Raw genomic sequence first — 12965 nt, forward strand, 5'->3', positions numbered from 1 at the left:
TAACCTGTGATAAACTCTGTCAAGTTAACAATTTTAAAAAGATTATCACCAAGACCAGCTAATTGCATTATTTTGTTACAGGGATTATATAAATCTTCTAAAATCTTTTTGTCAATTTCAATGACTTGATGTTTGTCAACCTGTCAATCATAGAGTAATAAAGGATTATGATCCAATATGATATTGATATTGTATGACTGTAAAGAAATAATCAAATATGACACCTAGATATCTATTTACCTTACTGTCAGACTGGTTTGACATTCCTCTACAGTTATTTCATTGGATTGTGGTATGACTCAAGTGAAAGTTTGTGAGATAAAGGTATTGGTTTAAGGACTGTCAGGACAGGGCGAGAAGCTGCACCCATTGCCCTACAGTGTCTTTTGGGCCCCTCAGGTCAGGGTAAAATGCTGTACCCATTGCCCTGCTGTATCTGCCCTACTGTTTCTTTTGGGCCCCTCAAGTCGAGTGAGAAGCTTCACCCATTGCCTTACTGTGTCTTTTGAGCCCCTCCAGTCAGGATGAGAAGCTGCACTCATTGCCTTACTGTGTTTTTTGGGCCCCTCAAGTCAGGGTGAAAAGCTGCACTCATTGCCTTACTGTGTCTTTTGGGCCCCTCAAGTCAGGGTGAGAAGCTGCACCCATTGCCCTACTATGTTTATTGGGCCCCTCAAGTCAGGTTGAGAAGCTGCACCCATTGCCCTACTATGTTTATTGGGCCCCTCAAGTCAGGGTGAGAAGCTGCACCCATTGTCTTACTGTGTCCATTTGGCCCCAAAATCTACGATATGTCCTTCTACACCAACCAGCACAATCTTGGAATGTCCTGCCAAACTGCTAAATTTTCATTTGCAAGTTATCAAAAATCTGGTCGAATTAACAAAATAAACTTCATATTTCAAAATTTTTGGGAGGGGAGAGGTAGATAAGTTACAGCAAGACTCTAGAATTTTCTCATGTAATACTGCCTTAATGAGGTCATCTCCTTCAACAATAGTTTCCTTAAATCGCTCTCTATATCTATTATGTGCATGATTAATTGATTGAAAATAGACCTTATAAAAAGAAACTAGAACAGAGGTGTCAATTTACCAATTGTTATAAAGTATAGATCTATAGGTTATTGACTGGGGTATACCAGGTGAACTGTTAATATATCACCCATTAATAAACTGTTTATATAGAACGTCTTAACAAATACATTAATACCTTAAACATAGTTGATTTTAGAAATCAAATACTAAAGCCTACTATTTGTGTTATTTAAGGCAGGTCAGTAAGCTTTGTGAAAGTATACTAGTTTTTGATTAACGTTATAAGGGTAATTGTGTGTTTTTACTGATACGTGAATCAAGGTTAATTATACATAGGAAGTGCATTACTGTTTCTGTCATTTTAAGCAGGTAAGTCTAGTTTTAAACACAAAAGTCAAATAGTATCCAGAGTAATTGCATTATTCTGCCCTTTGGTTATGTAAGAATAATCATAATTCATATAATAGCCTACATCTGATGAGAAAATCGAGTAGAGAGAGGTTGAGGGTAAGGCATAAGCTAGGATAATATTTTCTCGATCAGTTGGGCATTGAGTAAGGGGCTCTTTAATTTTTCCGTTCTCAGTTCTCAGAACGGAACAGATTGATTTTGTAAAAAAGCAAACGGTCAAGCATTCTAAGATTTGTTCCAGTTCTGGCCAACCTTTGTGAGGTGGTCTGGGATCAGTTTTCAGAACAGACTTGATAAATTGGTGTAATGTAAACGGTAAACAAATCTGAGAACACTTTACCGCACATGCCTCACAAGCTACCTTCACCTTTTCCAGGGTAATTTCGTCATTATTCAGATGTCTTCGATTACATCACAGTGACTACAAGGTTACAATTTCTTCAAGAAGAGTTCCACAGATAACCATGAACGCTTTTCATAGACCACATGAGTTTACTGTAATGTAAATGGGCACATTTAATTATGGCCTTGTCCAGCACGAGAATAGTGTCAAAGGGGCTTTTGAAACCCATTGGTCTGAAGGCCTGAAGCTGTTCAGTTTGCTCCTGATCTTATGGTCATCATATTTAAGTTTGAATATTTAAGGTTTTGTCAAATTTGTCTGAGATTTTTCTGTCTGTTTTTCTACTCTGGCTGTTATTATAATGTGAAATAATTTGAGGGTAGTATTATTAATATCTATGTTATTTATTATATTATTGATATTTGGTATTATATCTATAATAACTAGGTCTAGTATTGTATAGAGACATTGTCCAGTTGAATGGACAGGTCAATCCTTCATTTTAACACTCCATTAACTTCTGATCCCCTGTACACAATCAACTTTATTGGTATAAGGTAGGTTATTACAGGGAGAGATATCAGGACCGATCTTTAAATTTTCACAGCCCGACATATTAGTGTGCAAAAGGTTAAAAAAATATATGAAAAATTCTTGATATACCGGTGTACTTCACTTTGAAAAAAAATACGAGATGCCAGGTATTTATTCACTTCAAACATACAGGAAGAGATATATCTCTAAATATTATTGTGTACAATGTAATGATGGCATAAAAAATCCATAAAATTCAACTCATTTTTTTAAAAAGAAGAATAACAGACATTTCTGGGCTTCTTTCATACATAACTGGTACTTACAGCTAAATTACAGGGTAACAGTTGTAATGATCAATTCCTGCAAAGGAATAATTTCTGAAGAATGAATAGTTTTATACCATATATTGAAGTAATTTGAAAGCATTGACTTTGAGCTTTCACACAAATTAAATTCAGATCAGAGATTTGACTATGTCATGGGGTCAGAACATGTCTGTACAAAACAGTGTCAGTGTGTGATAAGTAATCACTTATCAAAACCTTTATTAAATCATTCAATCATTGTTAAAAGCTATGTAAATTAGATTCTCAAATATTAAAAGCATATTAAAAGAAATTTTAATGTAATATCTTCATGGTACGATTATTTAATAGAAAACCTTTGATTGAATTTCAATATCCTAGTAGTACCAAAGCTGTAATCTCTTGTACTTGAAAACTGGTTGACGATAGAGTTAAGAATTTATGATGTTTGAAGTATGCACTAATATGATCATATAAGTTCCTCAAACTATAGATTATTTTCTGTGATTGGTTATAAGGGCAATAAATATCGGTGATTCGAGTTGTTAAAACGTCATTTGAAGTTATAGTGTCATACTATGAATGATATACTGGGTTTTAAGGTGTCAGTGTGCAGGACATTCACTGATTGAGACATTTTTTATTATCATTTCCTTGTATATATGATATCAGAGACTATTATAAATCATTCAATATTACCTATATCACATTGTACACAAATACTCTGATTGGTATGACTGTTTTTGTATGTATGTTCTTCATAATTTTTAATATAAATTTATTTATTTATAAAAAATAACAGAAACTATAAGTTATATTATAGGCAGGTGAGTATATTGTTAAACAAATGAATGTATAACTGGTTTGCCTGTTTTGATCGTTTTACTAGTCCTTCAGAAAGAAAGAAAGAAAGATAGCATCTTGGGTGTACAAGAATCCTTTTTACCAGCTAGTCCATGTCCAAACCTCTTGGAATTGATGGTTGATGAAGAGATTTTCTGTAACTCTTGGAATTGATGGTTGATGAAGAGATTTTCTGTAACTCTTGGAATTGATGGTTGATGAAGAGATTTTCTGTAACTCTTGGAATTGATGGTTGATGAAGAGATTTTCTGTAACTCTTGGAATTGATGGTTGATGAAGAGATTTTCTGTAACTCTTGGTTTTGATGGTTGATGAAGAGTTCTTCTGATCACTTGGTCTTGATGGTTGATGAAGAGTTCTTCTGATCACTTGGTCTTGATGGTTGATGCAGAGCTCTACCATACCACTTAGTCTTAATGGATGATGTAAAAGCTTGTCTTTGCCTGTGATGGTGTTGATGGTTGATGAAGAGCTTTTCTATACTTGGTATTGATGGTTGATGACAAGTTCTTCTTCTGTAGTTATTGTAGTTCCTCAACAGTCCTTTTGTAGATCATCTAAGTTGAGATTTGGTTAGGAGTTCTTCTTCTCAATTCCTCTTCAGTAAGAAAAGATAAAAAGAAATCCTTTTTTTGTACTTCATTAGTAGAGCTTCTTGAAATAAAGGAAAAGGTTCATACAGTCAAAAGCCTGTTCCCTATTCTATATCTTATGAATAAAATATTGTTTATAACAAGAAATTATTTTGTCCTGTAGTTCCTCTGATAAATTTTCTTTCAGTATCATAAAACCTGTTGATTACAAAGTTTCTTTTGTCTCTTCATGTAGACTGAGATTTATCTCTTACTCTATAATTAATTAATATCTTAATTAAAACATAGACAAAGTTCTAGTTGGTATTTAAACTAAACTGAGGTTAATGGATATGTTATTTATGAGGTAGAAAGATAATAAGATATTGATATAGCTAATTTGAAAGACAAACTGATTTAGAACACAGTGGTGTTATATAAGGATAAGCAGTGATTTCTTTTTTTTTCTCACAGGTAAACATAGTCAAATTACACAGTCTGCTCAGCTCATGTCACGAATGTATTCAATATTGAGGATGTTTATGTGAGGATGTTGATTGGATTCATTGGACACATTGGTGTTTCTAACAATCATTGGGTGGAGGTGCCACAGAATTGTCAAATGAGGCAAACAACCAGACATTTAAGAACTCGATCATAAGAATTTGAAACTGGGAGGTGAAAGGCAGGCCAGTCTCATTTGGCAAACTTCCTGATAAAGAGCATTATTTCCTTAGCGTTGTGATTGCTATTCTTCATGCTAATGAAAGGCAAAAAAAGCTTATGAAAGATACCAAGCACAAACATGATAGATTGTTTTACATATCAATTCAAATCAAATTGACCTTAAAAACCCTTGCCTTTATGGTTGGTGGGTTGGTTGATGGCAAGTTAACGCCTGACTGCCAGCTTAAGCTAATATCATAGACCCTTTATGGTTAGTGTGTTGGTTGATGGCAAGTTAACGCCTGACTGCCAGCTTAAGCTAATATCATAGACCCTTTATGAAAAGTAATATCTTAAATATCCAGGAAAGATGTAGCACTTTCCAGATACAAAGATATTAATTGTGTCAATGTTATTTGAACCACATGATACTTTGATTGCTTTTGGTGTCTAGATCAGTCCTGACAATCAAGGCTAGAAGATCAATGGTTTAATTGGTTATTAATCTAGATTGATAGACGACTTCTCCTGTCAATTAATAATCTTTGTATCAGAAACATGGTCAATAATCATCAAACAATTCACAGATTAATGCTGTAAGCTTGTCAATATATTCTGTCGGAGAATGATCATTCTGTCTTTTAATATTTGTTACAATTTATGTTTTCGTTTAACTTTCATGAACTTGGTAGGTTTTTAGATTAATATTAATCATTTCAATCACAACAATTTTGAAGATAATTGACAATTCTTGTGGAATTTCTTCATTAATGTTCAAAGAATTGTATTTGTTTTTTACAGTCTTTCCTTGAACAGTTTTCTGTCAAACAACTTATCTAAAAGTATCAAAGCAGAACCTTAAATATGAGTTTCATATTTGTGTTTTCAGGCACTTCGTTACGTTAAAACAGTTGTGGAAGAAAATGCGAGGACAAAAATAAAACATCAAATTTGTTCAAACTAAACATTGGAATGTTTATCAGATCAGCCTGATAAAATAGTCCTTAATTGAAAGCATTTTGGATTGAAATGGATGATATCAAGATGTCATTTCCCTTTTCAGATGTATAAGATAGAAAAACACATTCGGGTCTCATCATGACCTCTAGCGTACCACGGAAGGGAAGTGCAGAAAGGTCAATTCCCCATACCCGTATAGAAAATGATGAAGCGCTGCAAGAATCGTATGTTATTGGACGGAAACTAGGACAGGGAAGTTTTGGTAAAGTTTATTTCGCTACCAGTAAAAAGACGGGAAAGAACTGGGCAATTAAAAGTGTTAACAAGGAAAAGGTGAGATAACTGAACTTTAATTTGATATTAGGCGAATGTAGTGGTTTTCTAGGAGAAGATGTTGATGATTGACTCATTGAGACATTTTATCAGTGTATCAGAAGTCCAGGGATTCCTTTTAAACATACTTTAAATGATATAGTTTTCAACTTGAATTTTGTGTTTCGTCTTTCAAGAAGTGCTCTTCCAGCTAAGGTATAAGTTTCTTAATTTGGACATTTGTCTCCATTTCACCACATCTTTGGCATTTGCGATAATTTGTCCAGCATTGAAGGGAGATAACTCAGTGGTTATTTATTTCAGGCTGGAAGTACTGGACTAAAGTTATTAGAGCAAGAAGTGTGTATATTGAAAAGAGTAAAACATCCCAATATAATAGCCTTAAATGAAGTTATAGAGTCCAACAAGGTGAGTTCATATCAGTTATCTTCCTTAACCAGTCAAAAATAACACTTTGTCACAAGTAATGCTGATATATTCTCAAAAATAACCCTTATGAATTTGCTTGGATTTTGAAGACTTAAAACTGACAAGTTAATTTCAGTACACATTGTATTGGTATTAAGATAATTTTATCTGAAGATTTCTGTGTGATGTTTTATGTGTTTCTTACCTGCCAACATCTCTATAAAGATGTAAATTTTGGTATCCAAGATATAACTTTACAATGCCTTCCTTATTTCAGAATGAAATATTTAGATTTGTTTAGACCAATTTGTCCATCTATATATGTTAATTTTTTACTTTCATTTTCAGCGTATGTATTTAGTAACTGCTGTGTGTGAAAATGGAGAATTAAATGAGGTTTTAGAAAAACGACAATTTACAGAATCTGAATGTAAAATTATCATGACAAAATTAGCTAGTGCAATCTCTTATTTACATAAACATGGTAAGTTATGTTGTTTTTAAACTGTTCATGTCATCAAATCAGAATCAAACTGTGCATTAATACTATGATATAAATATTTCAAAATTTGCAACATATCGGTGCATGCTGCCTCTTCATTTCAGTTTTTCCAAAATATGATAGCTTTAACATATACCTTAGCATATATCATCATTAACTTTCAGAAAAAGGAGTTGAAATTGTTGATCATAAATTCAGTTAGGATGATTATACTAATATAGCATTTATAGATGTGTAAAATTTGTAATAATAAAATCTTTCATTTTTGGTCCAACTCTGGATGTTTTTTTTAAGAAATATGTATGGTTTACTAAGTTTTTTTTTTCTAGAGTAGCAAATGTTTTCAATTTCAGATATAGTGCATAGAGATTTAAAATTAGAAAATATTTTATTAAGTGAAAATCCTGAAGACCCTAACGACCATCTACATATACAGGTATAGTAGAGTTTGAAGACTAATGGGAGATAATTGAAATTCATGATCCAGACCACTTTTAATTGACAATAAAGCTTTTCAAATAAACATTTTTAATGTCTCTGCATATTTATATAGATTTGTTTAGCCTGTGCTGGTCTATCAGGTGATAGTGATATAATCTGATGAAGTTATTCTGGAATTGCATAAACCACAGATGTTAGATAAGAAAGTGGTGCAATACAGACTCCCTGATGCATACAGGAAGGAAAACTTCTTGTTCATCCCTTTATGAAAATATTTGAATTTTGTTAAGAAGTCACATTTAATAAGATAATTTGATATGTCGTATTAACTAATTCTATATTACATTTACTCTGAAGGTGACTGATTTTGGGTTGTCTGTGGTAAAAGATGGTGTTGGACATGATAATATGATGCAGGATGTCTGTGGTACTCCTATTTATATGTGTAAGGTCACGTTTAAATTTACCTTTCCACAGTCAAATTATTTTTACTTTCAGTAAGAGAAAGGCTATTTACTGACATTTCAGATAATGGAGTTACCTTCTCAACGAAAGGTACCATAATGACAAGTGCTGGTTTTATGTACTGTACTGATTCTACAAAGAGTTAAATAAATTCAGCAGAGTATTTGACACTGTGGATTCTTCAAGATGGATACGTAATTCATAAACTAAGTCACTGAGCTATATCATGTGTTTAGTGATAACATCTTAATACTTGAAAAAAGATAATTGGATTTTAATGAAATTGGGTCTCATTGTGGCTTCTCTTAGATTATAAATGTTCCATTTTCTGTATTTGCAGCACCAGAAATAATTGACAATAAAACATACAGTCAGATGTGTGATGTATGGGCAATGGGAGTTATTATGTATATGTTGTAAGTAAACATACAGTATTAATTTAAAGTATCTTCATAAGCCACATCTGCCTCAGAAAGTTGGACATATATTTTCATTTCAATAAATTCCGAAATAAATTGTGTAAATTTGATGATATATATTTTGAGGTTGAAATTAAGTTTGAAAATAACTGATCATTCATAACATAGCTAGTCTCTATGTGCTTATTAAAATACTTAATAAAAGTAATTCACAAAAGGTTTTCTATGTATGTGTATCAGTTACTTTTGTTGCTCTTATCTGTATATTTCTTTTTTTCTTATCGGTACATTATAACATCACAGATACCATAATCCAGATGCTTTTTGTGATGTGACATATAAAGAAGCCTGTTTTGGATCTCTTTTGAATTTGATATTGCTATTTCCTGATATCATACATGTAAAGTCATATTTTTTTTCAGACTATGTGGCTATCCTCCTTTTAATGCGTCAGATGAGGACAGACTATATGAATTAATTAAACAAGCCCATGTCAAGTTTGAAGGTGAACCCTGGGATAAAATCTCTTCTGAAGGTAATTACATGTTATATTCAAGATTCAACCATTTAAACCATATCGTTTAATTTGAAAAACTTTCTGCTGGATATAGAACCTCTATGAATCTATTATAAAATAGACAGCTTAAACTCCTGATTGGTTTTATTGAACATCTTAGTCACATGGTTCAGGAAGTCCTATGCATGTTAATCATCACATGAATGTTTGAAATCGCTGTAGATTAAGGAAAGTGGTGTGGAAAAAAAAACCTTTGTAGACAGGATCACAAGTGCAAAGAAGTCAAACTCCATTGCATGTCATATATTGTTAGCAACATGCTCCCTTCTGTGATCCTTTGTTACATGAATTTGTGCTGCATTAATGATATTTAAATGTAAGAATTATATTTGTGTTTTAGCTAAGAATTGTATAGAGAGAATGTTACGATGTGATCCAGCTCATAGAATAACAGCTGGTGAAGTTTTAGATCATTCCTGGATTACAGTAAGTTCTCTTATATTTACCTGATACATATTAAACATGTTGGAGTGTTAGATTTTCAAAGTAACATTTATATGTTATGCTTAGATTGAGCTTCTATTAGCATCTGTAGTTGCTTATTGAGTTGGGCACATGTTCAGATACAACACTTATTTTTCATATATTTATTACTGTAGAACACATATATCACATATCACAGTCACACACGTCTAGTATGCACGTGCAGGTTACAAAACAACATCACATTCTTATAACAACCAAAAGCCAAGTTTTCTCTGGTGGTTGGGAGAAAACATGAACAAAGCTTATTTGCTGCTGTCCTGGCAAAAATGCATTCTGCATGGTGAGGCCAATCTCCATTAGCCAAATCAAAATTCAGAAAAGTAGGACATTAAACTGTATTTCTTTTGATTCTTCGAATAAATGCTAAATTTTATTTTTTCACACTTTTAGGGTAAATCCCATGATAATTCTCGTCCAACCAATGTGCTAGAGATGATGAGACAGTTTAATGATGAAGAAGATGATAATGATGGACTGTCAGTAAATAGTGAAATAATATCCAATAAGTCTCGAGACATGTCTTCAGCTTTATCTGATGAGGTCTCGGAAAATGGTACCAGTTTGTCTCAATCTAAGGTAGGAAAAAATACATAATCTTTAAGGAATGAAGGTGAATCTTGTTATCATTTTGGGGAAATAAACACTGTTTTATCATTTGACAAGACAAATTAACCATCTGAAGCTCTTGATTTATTGATAATGCAGGCTGCAATAGAATTACAATTATACATATGTTAATACTTGAAACTGAAAACTAAGAATTTAAATACTCTATATAACATGCATTAAGTATTTCCTTTCATTTCATTGAAAATGGATGGTTATCTATTTCTCAAAGAGTTTCAAAAATTTATAAAATTTATAAAATTTATAAAGAATTGATTTCAAAATAAATCTATTTTGTTTATGATATGATGTTTTTTTATCTTTCAGGAAAAGAATGGAAATCCAATAGTTACTAAGACAACATCTAGTTCAAAACAGACATCAAATAGTGTGAAAACTGCCATAAACAATAAAGCTAAAACTACATCTGTGATGGGGGTGGGGCGGGGTAAAAGGAAATGATATACATATATATTTTTATATTATTTATAGAACAATTGGTACCGGTTTATGTATAGTGTACAAAGGTTTATATGTTATGATTTAAAAGTGACTTACTTTGTACAAAGCTTTGAATGGAACCAAAATCAACAAATGGAAGAATTTGTGTTTATATCTATGCTTTGTTCTGAGCTTTGAGTGCAGCTACAATAGATGTTATAGAGAAACCAGAAAATGTATACATTATTTAGTACTTTTCAACTGTACCTTTAAGTTGAGATACAAGAGAGGCCAATAAGGAAAACAAGATAAATATATTAGGATGTAAGACTGGTATGTTACTAGTTTTTAATTGATTTACAAAAGGAAAAAAGCCATCAAAACTGAATACAGCTTCTAGAATCAACAGAAAGAAGCAAATATATATATATACTCTTCTTTGCACTGCTTAATATGTAGCTTTGAACGATATTAATAGGAACCACAGAAAACTTGTGAAATTCAAATTTTCAACAATGCTTTGTACTAACAATGAGTGAAGTTTAACAGATGCTATAATATTTTAGAAAAAAAAAAAAAATTTGCGGGGTTATGCATTAGTAGTTTCTGCAAAGGGACAAGATATGGCTTTCAATTGATCTCCAGATGAAGTCATTATCAAATGAACACAGTATTGTAAACAATTAAAAATATGAAATTTTTTTTTCTCATGAAAACTTAAAGTAATCATTGGTCATGTATATTGATACATACTAATGTAAGATGAATTTCTCTATGAGACAGGTACTTGTTTTGAGGATCAAGCCTTAATAAACACTGTTGTTATTAAACTAAATACAGTATACATTGTAATTATGAATATATTGCACACCCATTCCATACCTCGAAGACATAAGGACAAAAATCCATTTACCTGTAAATGATGCACACCCCCAATTTAGGATACAATGTAATTAGTTAATTATTTAATTTTATCAGTGCTGTGTTTTGGAGAATTTGTATAATTTTTAAGTGCTCAAGCAGTCTGTAAGTCAAAATGCATTGATAATATTAATCTACAACATTAGTATATTTCATGCAAATTATGTAAAAGAGTCTTGTTATGAACTATGAGTTTGAACCTTATGAATTTTATTCTTTTGTTTGTAATTTTGTTTTATTCAACTGCTAAAGTGTGTCTAACATGCTTAGATTATGCAAAATAATTCTTTTCTATGTTTTTTTTTAATTCTGATCACAATTTCTGTCAAACCGAGGTCCATTATGTACAAAGATTTTGTTAGACTGATTATATCTGAATGTGATCAAAATTTGTTTTTTTCCATAGACTTTTTTCAAGTCCAGAGACAAATTATTTCTAACCAATTCAAATGATTTGGAAATCACAAAAGTTAAGCAAACCTTCTTAATTGTAAAATTCTATGTACCGATATGTAAAGTTTTGTTTCTTGTATATAGTTCAATGTAAATTATTATAAACTAGAGTCCAAATTAAATATTTATTTACATCCAGGCATGATTCAAACAAACATTAGTAGTGCACTTTATTTTGACTGATTTTAAGTAATGTAAAAACAATAAATCTTTGGGATTGTAAAGATTTTTTCTAAACTTTTTTTGTGTATTGGATGCATCAATTTGCACCATTCCAATTTTCAGTCAGACGTGTGTGGTTCCTGCAATCCATTACAATTAAGTGACTAGTCACTATTGAACAGCTCTTAGGGTGACTTTGATTGGAACTTGAGTTTCTTGAGTCACAACCTAGTTGTTATATTTTCTAGAGTTGTGACTTGTGTGACTTAATATTTAACCCATTCAAAAACTCAAGTCTGACCCCCGGTATTTGTAGAGTCCAACACAAGTTAACATGGCCACAAAGAATATCTTTATATGGTTAAAAGTACCACCATATTGTCTTTACTCAATCAAGTTCGATTTTGATTCTCTCGACACGGTACTGACAGTAATTACATCATTTCTCCATAAACTCTAGCTCAACCTCATAGGTTCAATCGAAGTCACCCTAACATAATATTAGTAGCTTGTGATAGTGATGTTATACAAAAAAGACTTTTTTTATGGGATTACAAGAGACACTGACATCTGACTGAAATTGGAATGTGTAGAGATATCATTAACATCTGTACCTGACTATAGACTGATTATTGTGTTATGTTTGAAATACATCATAATTTATAGAGTGAGCAATATATTTATATAAAATATCTTTTCCAAATCAATGTGTCTCTTGATATAGCCAACCTAATAATAGTACATAGGTTAGAAATAATCCCTGTTATCTTAATTAATCTTGTTATGTATCTTATTCCTTGTGAATACTGAAAAATAGACACTTGTATGACAAGTTACAATTTAAGTCTGATTAAATATACCAAATTTTTCAAAGCTGTTTCCCGCTGTCAATGATGCAGGTCATAATGGATACTGTCAAAAAATTAGGCCCTGGGTGCTTCAGGTTGTGCATGTTAAACATCCCTTGACAGTTGGATATAGAAAAGGAGCAAGCTTATGAGAGTGTCCTGGCAAAATTCCATTCATTCACTGTGTACATGATGTTATACTCCCAAT

The 12965-nt window shown here is 32.0% G+C and overlaps 2 protein-coding genes across 2 annotated transcripts; both read left to right on the forward strand.

Annotated features, from left to right (window-relative positions):
• Positions 1–5833: 5833 nt before the first annotated feature.
• On the forward strand, positions 5834–8264 carry LOTGIDRAFT_177503 (hypothetical protein; the record flags this gene model as incomplete). The annotated part of the gene is made up of 6 exons (XM_009063981.1): positions 5834–6028; positions 6332–6436; positions 6785–6920; positions 7292–7374; positions 7737–7824; positions 8185–8264. The coding sequence occupies 6 exons, from the start codon at positions 5834–5836 to the stop codon at positions 8262–8264; spliced, it is 687 nt and encodes a 228-aa protein (XP_009062229.1).
• Positions 8265–8685: 421 nt separating this feature from the next.
• On the forward strand, positions 8686–10394 carry LOTGIDRAFT_154783 (hypothetical protein; the record flags this gene model as incomplete). Its single annotated transcript, XM_009063982.1, has 4 exons — positions 8686–8798; positions 9181–9266; positions 9717–9902; positions 10260–10394. Coding segments are annotated over 4 exons (520 nt in total), but the record flags the coding sequence as incomplete, so codon positions are not given.
• Between the last annotated feature and the right edge of the window lie 2571 nt (positions 10395–12965).

The sequence above is a fragment of the Lottia gigantea genome (assembly GCF_000327385.1).
Source record: "Lottia gigantea unplaced genomic scaffold LOTGIsca_6, whole genome shotgun sequence".
NCBI classification, from domain to species: domain Eukaryota; kingdom Metazoa; phylum Mollusca; class Gastropoda; family Lottiidae; genus Lottia; species Lottia gigantea.